This window comes from Sinocyclocheilus grahami, unplaced genomic scaffold, assembly GCF_001515645.1.
Source record: "Sinocyclocheilus grahami isolate Dianchi unplaced genomic scaffold, SAMN03320097.WGS_v1.1 scaffold2617.1, whole genome shotgun sequence".
Classification (NCBI taxonomy): Eukaryota; Metazoa; Chordata; class Actinopteri; order Cypriniformes; family Cyprinidae; genus Sinocyclocheilus; species Sinocyclocheilus grahami.
The window spans coordinates 26,059-36,560 of NW_015507796.1; the positions used below are offsets into that span (position 1 = coordinate 26,059).

The 10,502-nt window shown below is 37.6% G+C and overlaps 1 protein-coding gene across 1 annotated transcript; it reads left to right on the plus strand.

Annotated features, from left to right (window-relative positions):
- Positions 1-1,051: 1,051 nt before the first annotated feature.
- Positions 1,052-10,502, plus strand: LOC107575402 (fibronectin type III domain-containing protein 5-like). Its single transcript, XM_016261782.1, has 6 exons — positions 1,052-1,350; positions 8,463-8,578; positions 8,752-8,950; positions 9,055-9,144; positions 9,276-9,450; positions 10,472-10,502. Exons 1-5 carry the CDS (start codon positions 1,281-1,283, stop codon positions 9,413-9,415), a joined length of 615 nt encoding a protein of 204 aa, XP_016117268.1. The 5' UTR covers positions 1,052-1,280; the 3' UTR covers positions 9,416-9,450; positions 10,472-10,502.

Sequence of the window (10,502 nt, forward strand, 5' to 3'; positions counted from 1 at the left end):
AGAGCAGATGTTATTTTAATATCATTGATTACTATTATAGTATTTATTCATAATTTGAATTCATTTTTATTTTTATATTTTATTTTTTCCTTTTCTTTTTTGTTGAAGTTTTAATAATTTTGTTGTGCATAGTTTTTATTGTTTTTATTAATATATCATATTTTTTTATTTATCATACATTTTTTTAAATAATGCATTTTTATTTTAAATGCTTATAGACACAAATGCTTAAAGACACAAGTAGTCACAAAAAGGAGTCATTCAAACAGAGAGCAGATAATCATGATTAAAGAAACATTTTCTGAGTTATTTCACACTAAAGAAAGCTAAATAACGTTAGATCTAACAAGCAACCCACCTGGATTTAGTTCTTAGAATTAAATTAAATTAAATTAAATTGAATTAAATTAAATTATCTTTTATTTTTTTAATTATAATAGAATCACTGACTTCATTTACATGCCCTAAAATATCCCGGAATGTTGCATTTTTAGTATTAATGTGGAATTGTGCATGAATATGAATAACCATAAAATGGTTGTGCATGTAAATGGGGTTAATGTATGTACGTCAAAAGGGTTCAAACTAAATGGGAAAAAAACAATTAAATAAAAAAAAATAATCAATACATTTAAAAAATAAATTAAATATTAAATTAAAATATATTAAAAATAAAACAAATTAGATAATACATTAAAACGTATATATTTTTTTAATTTTAAATTAAATTAAATTAAATTAAATTAAATTAAATTAAATTAAATTAAATTAAATAATCACATATCACCAAATCAAACTTAAAAAGTGCAGATTACCAAAAACACCTAAATCGAAATTGAGACATGCATCTTAAGAATCAGATAAAGAACGAGTGTGCATATGAGAGTGAGGGAGAGAGAGAGAGAGAGAGAGCAAGAGAGAGAGAGGGAGAGGGAGAGAGAGAGAGAGAGCGAGAGAGGGAGGGAGGGATGCCACAGGCTCACCACACACTCCTTCAGTCAGTTTTTTTTTTTTTTTGAGCCTCTTCAGTCTTGCAGGTACATGACAGCCGTATGAAAAACCGACAAGAAGACAAAAGAGGCTTCATTTGAATGTCTTCATCTCAACATCCGCTGTGCAGGACGATGTAATGCGTGGCGCGGGTCTAATGACGGGCTGATGTGGGGCTGATGTGGAGCTGTCCGCGGTGCTGAAATTGTGCGCTTCGGTCCCACAGCTACATTCATAGACGTGAATGCGAGACCAGCGGAGGACATTCACATCTAGTCAGCGTGGAAAGGATGAGGAGGAATTTCATGCCCACTCCGCTGCTCATATTGAGCTGTTTTGGAGCGTTGTGGGTCTTGGCTGGTAAGTTTACTAGATTGCATTCCATCAATACTAATGGAGCATTTATGGGGACTGTTGCACAACCCATTAATTATGACATCCGATGAGGCACTGCGAGATAATTGTGGTCACATGTGGCATGTGTAATGATGTGATGTCTGAACCTTTGTGGGGAGCCTGGGAAAATATAAAGCATGAAATTAATTTGGTCATAACCAAAAGCAGATGCCATACGCTTGATGTAGAGCAATGAACTTAAATATTTTGGCAACAATAGACACCTGTTGAATCATAACACACACACACACACACACACGCACGCACCCACAGTCACTTGAAAGCAGTGCATCATAAATCTCTAATAGATTGGGTAAATTTAATTTCTTTATCGACTGCAAAACATCAGACAATGTGCGTTGTGTGTGTACGCTAATTTAAATTATAAATATTGTTTAGAAATATTCAATATTAATCTATGCTATAATATTTTTACAAATTTTTGGTAGTTTAATTCAGTTGATTTGGCACGAAAATCAATCAATAAAATTAAATTAAATCAAATAAAAAATGTAATTACATTTAAATCAACTATTAAGTTAATTAAGTTAAATTAAAACGTTAATACAATGAAATTTGCATTCATCAAATTTTGTCAAAATGCAATAACAGAAAGACAATGACTGATACTTTAATGATTCTGTCCTGCATAAACCTGTCACCTAATTTAAGCACAACACCATAAAGAAGCTTTTTCTAATGCAGACGTTGCCTGCAAAATAATAAATCCAAACTACAGCCGACACATTAACTTATGGGCTATACATTTTACATCTTAATGCACTATATTCAAGCCCTAGTAAAGAAGAAAAAGCCATGAATCAGAATGTTAACAGGCTTCTGGCAGCTGCTTCCGTCAGATCCTTGATGCTTTTAGAGGCTCGAGTGACAGAAGCCACTTAAAGGTTGAGCTTCCAGTAGAAAATGTGTGCAAGTTTACTTTAAAGAAGAGCATAAAACACTGAAATGAAACTGTGGCAGAGAAGTCGAGTAGATGAAGAGTAAGCTGGAGAAAGAAATATGCAAAAATAAAGTCCAAAGCACGTGGCTGAGCAAATCAGGTCAGCATAGTAAAAATAATATGATGAGATGAATGGCTTAAGGGAATAGTTCACCCAAAAATGCACTTTGTGTCATTATTTACTCATGCCGTTATTTTTTTCTGTGGAACACAAAAGGAGAATTTGTGGTGAATCTTTTCCGTACAATAAATAGTTAATGGCTGTCAAGCTCCTTAAAAGGGAACAAAAGCCACTAAAGGTAGTCCATATGACTTGTGAAATTTATTCTGAAGTCGTATGATAGCTTAATGTGATATACAGACTGAAAGTGAGCCATTAACAGTGTTGGGGGCAATGCATTACAAGTAACGCGAGTTACGTAATCAGATTACTTTTTTCAAGTAACTAGTAAAGTAACGCATTACTTTTTAATTTACAAGAGAACATCCGAGTTTCAAATAAGTAATGCAAGTTACTTTTTTTTCAAATTTATTGATCGACAGCTCTCCTGTCCCCATGTTGAGAGAAATCAGAAGATGTTACTGTAGTTCTAAAATAAATATGAATATGCATGAATCCATCTCACTCAAAAAAAAAAAACACAGATTCAGTATTCCTCAAAATGAATAAAAATAATGCAACTCAGAATATGACGCAAACCTGCAATAATTAAATGTTAAACAACACAAATATCCTTTATGTATTTAATCCCATTCTATTAAGCAATGTCTTTGCTTCTGACCTTCGATGATCCAGTTCAACCGTACTAATAATCACAAATTACTCCAGACAAACATGTGTGTGTCTTTTGTTATTGCTGAAGTGTGTTGAAATGTCTTCTTCTGCATTCTACTGTACGAACGTAAATTTACTTTCCCTTCAGCCGGAGGCTTATTCATTTCACTTTTGGTGTGAAAAGGCTTTTATATTTGCCAAAAAAATTACTTTTTATTTTAAAAACAAACAAGCAAGCCCTGTCCAGATTTAAAAAGTAACGCAAAAGTAACGTAACGCATTACTTTCCATAAAAAGTAACTAAGTAACGTAATTAGTTACTTTTTTATGGAGTAACGCAATATTGTAATGCATTACTTTTAAAAGTAACTTTCCCCAACACTGGTCATTAATATACACTTTGTTATCTTTATATGGTGTGTTTTGTTTACTCAGTGTAAATCTGGTATGAATGTGGACCAGGACACTTCCAAACACATTACCACTCACTTCCTCTATGTTTCCATACCAACCAAGTACAAACCTGGAGCTTTTCATTTGAGAATTTTCTTATGAAGCAAATACTATATCTCCCTTTTCCACTCACAAACACACATACTATACCTGGGTTATTACTGTTGACTAAAACTAAAACCAAAACTATTTCAAATATTTTTGTTAATTGAAGTAAAGATTAAATAAAATCAAATATGCATATTAGATGAAAAACATAAACTAAACAAAATGAGATATTTTGCCTTGGTGACTAATTGAAATAAATTTCAGTAGAAGCACTAAAATTACGAACTGGAAGTAAATATTAAAACTGAACTAAAACTAAAAAGAAAATCAATCAATAAAAATTAACCTAAATAGTAATATTCTTATGTACAGATCTTGCTTCCATTGAAACCCAAGATCAGTGTTATTGTTAACTATTAAAAAAAAACTCTTAAAAATTGCTTTCAGTAATTGAAATAAAACTGAAATAAAATATACATTTTAGATGAAAAACTTAAACTTTAAAAACTTACAAAACTAACTGAATAACTAAAGTTTACTAAAACTAAAAGTGAAATAAAAATAAACTGAACCTAAATAGTAAATTAAAAAAGGAGAGAAAATGACTCAAATTAAAATGAGAACTAAAAATATAAAAACAGAAAGCCAATTCAAAATATTAATAAACACTCTAATGTTATATAAATAATCCTAAAATAACACAGAAACTGAAACACTGTCTTTTCTCATAAAGAGCACAGGATTCTTGGTTCGCATTATATTTTTCAATTTCCTGGCAACTGTAAATAGACGACAGTTAATGAACTGTATTGTTTTGTGTCATGAACATCCCTTACCGGTGATACATTCACTGTAACGGCTTCATGTGGCTAATTTCTGTGTGTTAAAGTGAGATTATAGTCCAAATCCCCAGAGGAACATTCACTCAAAAGCTTTTTGTCTGAGATCAATTAAACAATAATCTGAGTAAAATATATACAGTATAACATCAGTGTGTTGTATAGCTGATCGTTCATGCTATTTTATATTTTATCAAAATAAAAATCCTCAATCTGAAGTATTGCATTGCTAAAAACAATGTTTTGTGATGAATTTAATACAGATGTCCATATATAAATGTAATGCTTTCTGAATCAATGCCTGAACAACAGAATGAATGGAGTTAAGTCTTTATGCATTTCTGCCTGTCTTCTACATCTATGTGGGATGCTTCATTTATAATTTAACAGCATGTGAATGTTATTGCTCCCAGAATGCCTTTCTACAGCCTATAGAGAAGTCTTTGTCACAGTGTCTGGTTGTGGTGCCCTGGACTGGCCACTTGAGGGCGCTCTTCCTGTTTCTATGTTTTATGTGTTAAACTCCATTTCCCATAGTCCCTTGCTTGTTAATTCTGTTCTGATCAGTAGCACCTGTTTATCATTTACTCATTATCCCATCTATATATACCATGCTCACTCTGTCTGTCTTTGCTGCTAGATTGTATTTGTCATTCCCTTGTCTGTTCTTCGATGCTGTTCATAGTTCACCGTGTTATCTGTTCCTTGTGTTGGATTACCTTTTGCCACGTTTTTGTTCTGTTCTGTTCTGTTCATTTGTGACTTTCAATAAACTGCACTTGGAACTTACCTTGTCTCTCCTGGCATTCCGTGACAGAATATAGCCGCCACTACAAGATCCAGCAGTTTGTTTTTCTTTTACCTTTTTTTTTGTGGACCATGGACATTTGTATTATTCCTCCTGCTTCGAAGGAGCGCAAGGCTCGGCTCCGGATGTTGGCGGATCTTCGCCAACAGGGGATGGAGATTCGAGGTTTCGCTCAGACCTTTTGGAACTTTGCGGTAGGGATGACTCTGATTTAAAGAGCATTTTTAATGATTGTTTAGACAACCCCGTGTCTCCTCGGGAGATGGGTGGGCTTAAGATTCTGGGAGCTCACAGAGCCCACTCCAGAGCCCGCTCCAGTCCGGGAGCTCTCAGAGCCCGCTCCAGCAGTCCGGGAGCCCGCTCCAGAGCCCGCTCCAGTCCGGGAGCCCGCTCCAGAGCCCGCTCCAGTCCGGGAGCCCGCTCCAGAGCCCGCTCCAGTCCGGGAGCCCGCTCCAGAGCCCGCTCCAGTCCGGGAGCCCGCTCCAGAGCCCGCTCCAGTCCGGGAGCCCGCTCCAGAGCCCGCTCCAGTCCGGGAGCCCGCTCCAGAGCCCGCTCCAGTCCGGGAGCCCGCTCCAGAGCCCGCTCCAGTCCGGGAGCCCGCTCCAGAGCCCGCTCCAGTCCGGGAGCCCGCTCCAGAGCCCGCTCCAGTCCGGGCGAGCTCTCAGAGCCAGCTCCAGAGCCCGCTCCAGTACGGGAACCCACAGAGTTCATTAAGGAAGTCACTCCAGTCCAGGAGCTCAAAGAGCCCACTCCAGTCCAGGAGCTCAAAGAGCCCACTCCAGTCCGGGAGCTCAAAGAGCCCACTCCAGTCCCCAGCCCGCTCCAGTCCGGGAACCAACAGAGTTCATTAAGGAAGTCACTCCAGTCCGGTAGCTCACAGAGCCCACTCCAGTCCGGGAGCTCACAGAGCCCGCTCCAGTCCGGGAGCTCATAAGGTCCAATTCAGAGCCTGCTCCAGTTCAGGAGCTCTCAGAGCTCATTAAGGAATTCACTCCAGTCTGGGAGCTCACAGGGACCGTTGCTGATCAATCGGCATGTCCTGTTGCAGCCATCGAGGCTGGTACTAAACTCTCTCTCCTCTTGTTTACCTGAGTCGCTGAGAGGGTTTTCTGTTCCACCAGTGTTGCCTGGCAGGATTCCGGCTCTGCTCTGGTTGCCTGCCAGGGTTCCTGTTTGGCAGGAGCCTCACTGGCTCATTCCTCCGGCTCCATCCTGGTTATCTGCTGGGATTCCTGTGTGGTTGGGGCCTTGCTGGTTCATCCTGCCAGCCTCGCCTTGGCCTTTCACCCTGCCGGTTCTGTGCTCATGCCCTGGTCTATCTCTGTCCCCTTCCATTGTATGGTCCTGGCCCGCCGTTCCTCCCCCTGGTCCGCCTCAATTCCACCTCCCTCCTGAACTTTTGTGTGTTCTGGTGGAGCGTCTGTTATCCGCTCCGCAGAGGGGGGGTAATGCCACCGTGTCTGGTTGTGGTGCCCTGGATTGGCCACTTGAGGGCGCTCTTCCTGTTTTATGTGTTAAACTCCATTTCCCATAGTCCCTTGCTTGTTAATTCTGTTCTGATCAGTAGCACCTGTTTATCATTTACTCATTATCCCATCTATATATACCATGCTCACTCTGTCTTTGCTGCTAGATTGTATTTGTCATTCCCTTGTCTGTTCTTCGATGCTGTTCACCGTGTTATCTGTTCCTTGTGTTGGATTACCTTTTTGCCACGTTTTTGTTCTGTTCGTTTGTGACTTTCAATAAACTGCACTTGGAACTTACCTTGTCTCTCCTGGCATTCCGTGACAGTCTTTTTACTGCAAGCGTCACGCAGGAGATACTGTATATGTCTAAGCCGGCTATTATGCCTGAAACACACTCTACAGATGCTTCAACTATGCAAGCTTGATTCCATGCGTTATCTACAACATGTGTCAGAGCACAATTCAGAAGACAAATGCATGTATGCATTCTGCAATGGGCGCTGTAGCAGGCATTAGCATAAACTGTCATTTGCATGGGCATTTTTCATAATTTGAAGAAAATCATGGTACAAGAGAAAGTGGCACAACCGTTTAAGGAATTCTCTCCAAATGTGTCTTATGTTAGTCTCATGAGCCTTAAATACACACAATACCATAAGTAACACTTCTAAACACTAAAAATAACAGCTTGCTGTTGCTTGAGACTGATTTGTGAGTCTTTTGTTCATAAGAGTTGGACTACACAGATCACGCTGTATGATGTTATTGCATTCAGTAATGAGGACTAAATAGGGATGATTTTCCACATCTAAACATAACAAAATATCATTAAAAAAATCTACATCTACAACTGTTCTCAATTTTTTCATAAAAGAATTTTAAAAATTGCTTTTTTTTTCTTTTTTTTCCAGATTTGCTTACTACCGCCAACTCTTCAATATTAATAAATGTGTGAATGTCCATCACTTCATTTTGGGGTTTCATGCATAAAATATGATTGCAATACATTTTCACATATAGTACTAAGACTCTCTGCTCTCACTGTAGCAATACACTACAACCAGTTTTGTTCATCACGCAACATGTAGGCAAGGAGGAGGTTATATGCATGAAAATGTTATCTGGGGCACCATAAGTTGTACTGGACTCACTGCTGGTGGGCGAGTTTCTCACACGTCATCCCTCCAAATGGTTTCATAACCTTACATCCAGAAATATAGTTTACATATAATGTGTGTGAAATAGTGATTTCTAAACATTAAAGAAGAGAAACAACAGTGCGCTCTGAAGCACACGGTACTCATTCAGCAAACCTGGGAACACTTGAACATTAACACTCACACAAACGCCGACACATTATAACTACTGGTCAGCATGGAGCAGTTTTATTTACAGAAGAGAAATAGGGTCCATGTGAGAATCGAAATAGCTACTGTATAAAATATCTAAAGATTGAAGCTATTATATTTCATAATTGTACTCAATATATATTTATAACATACACCACGAGCTGAATTTTTTTTACAGTGTACATAAATAAAATGTTTTAATTTAATATATTTTCTCTGCTGAAAACCATTTGGACAGAGTGTAAAATTCTTGTCAGATAGAAAAAAACACTTGAGCTCACTTTAACTATCCAATCCCCAGATTGCTATCAAGACCAACCAAAAAAGAAAGATTAACTGCATGAACTGACTGGAATCCTCTTTGTTTTTCTCAGACAGTTTGGGTGCTCCAGTGAACGTGTCCATCAGAGATCTAAAGGGCAGCTCTGCTGTGGTGACATGGGACATCCCAGATGGGGAGCCAGTCATCGGCTTCGCCATCACACAACAGGTACTCAAAATGAGAGAGAGAGAGAGAGAGAGAGAGAGAGAGGGGAGGGAGGAAAGGCCACATACTCATCACTCATATATCTGTATGTTCATTAAGCATCTGGTTAAACAGAGAAAAAGAGAAAAGTCAAGACAAAGCATTTGGTTAAACATTGTTTTATCTATCCATAATAGAAAAAAGATGTTCGCATGCTGCGCTTTATCCAAGAAGTGAACACTACCACGCGGAGCTGTGCATTATGGGATCTGGAGGCAGATACGGACTATGTAGTGCATGTTCAGTCTATCAGTACAAGCGGGCCGAGTCCCCTCAGTGAACCGCTGCATTTCAAAACCCCCAAAGAAGCTGAAACACAGGCCTCCAAGAGCAAAGGTACTACTATATTATAAAAACTGTAGATTCTAATCTTATCAAATTTTCAGTATGAATTAAATAATTAATAATCAATGTTTGACACACCACTGTATTATTCACAGACGAAGTGACCATGGAAGAAGTGGGTCAGAACGCTCAGCTCCGGGCAGGAGAGCTCATCATCATTGTGGTGGTTCTGATCATGTGGGCAGGTGAGTGAGCAGCACCGGATCAGTCAAATCCTGCTGCAAAGTTCAGATTTACTGCAACAATCAATTTATTGGATGGTTAATTGAACAGCTTATTGCACATCTGCAGCGTTGGTCATTTTTGTCTCTTTCAGGTGTGATCGCTCTCTTCTGCCGTCAGTACGACATCATCAAAGACAACGAGCCCAACAATAACAAGGATAAAGCCAAGAACTCGTCCGAATGCAGCACCCCTGAGCATCCATCAGGCGGTCTGCTGCGCAGTAAGGTATAACCGCTACCCTGTGAGAGTTCAGACAGCACAGGCAGGTACAATCATCCTGAATTTTAACTCAAACCAAACTCCACTAACATGTCAGTTCATGTCTCATAAGACAATATAAATATAATCATTTTCTTATTGATTATTAGTAATAAATAAAGTCTTAATTGCCTTGGACTATAAACATGCACCTCCCATAATGCACTTCACATTTGTGTTATTGAGATATTATAATAATTTAATATTTTAATTTAAATTCTAGTTTTAGTAATTATTTTGTTGTGTGTTTTTATTATTATTATTATTTTTTTAATAATACGTCTGTGTAGTTTTCATTCATTTGTGTTTCAGTTTGTTCTTTAAGTACATAAACTTAAACTAAATGAAAGTGATAAATGTTGTTTATTTTATTTCATGGGTTTAATTTTAATTAACTACAAAACCCTGATGATATTTTATTATGACTATTGGATAAAAATAAAATAAAATAAAATAAAGCATGCAATTAACTAAACTACTGTATATTTATACTGCACATTTTTTCAGTTTTCGTTTATTTGAGTACATTGAGTTAAACTAAATGAAAATGATAAATGTTGCTTTGGCAACTAACTGAATTTATTTATTTTTTTAATGTATTTAATTTTAGTTAACAACAAAAACTCTGATGCTATGATATTTTAGTGAGCATAAAAGTGCACCCAAATATTGGGTAAATACGAAATGAAACGAAACGAAACGAAAAGAATAGAATAGAATAGAATAGAATAGAATAGAATAGACTGACCTGCTATACATTTTATATGCATGCTTTTACTGTTTATTTTTTAACACTTTTATATATTGAATGAATTATATGTTTTTATAATTAACAATTGTCTTGCTTCGCAATGCATTATGGTGATTGCATTCTCTGAGAACGATAAATGTGATGCTGCTCAAAACAGTTATCATTCGCATCCTTCTTTTTTCATTACTCCACTCATTGCACTATGCTCTCTGCTGATCGCTCCAGGCCGCCCTCCAATCCTCTCACTAACATTAGACATCTGCTTCCACTCTCCACAGTTCCCCAAGAACAACAACAATAACCGAACGC

Excerpts from the sequence above, each read along its gene's own strand:
- LOC107575402 (XM_016261782.1), top strand. The coding sequence starts at position 1,281 with ATGAGGAGGAATTTCATGCCCACTCCGCTGCTCATATTGAGCTGTTTT. Across the intron at positions 1,351-8,462 it reads AGCGTTGTGGGTCTTGGCTG|ACAGTTTGGGTGCTCCAGTG; the intron begins GTAAGTTTACTA and ends TGTTTTTCTCAG. Across the intron at positions 8,951-9,054 it reads ACAGGCCTCCAAGAGCAAAG|ACGAAGTGACCATGGAAGAA; the intron begins GTACTACTATAT and ends TATTATTCACAG.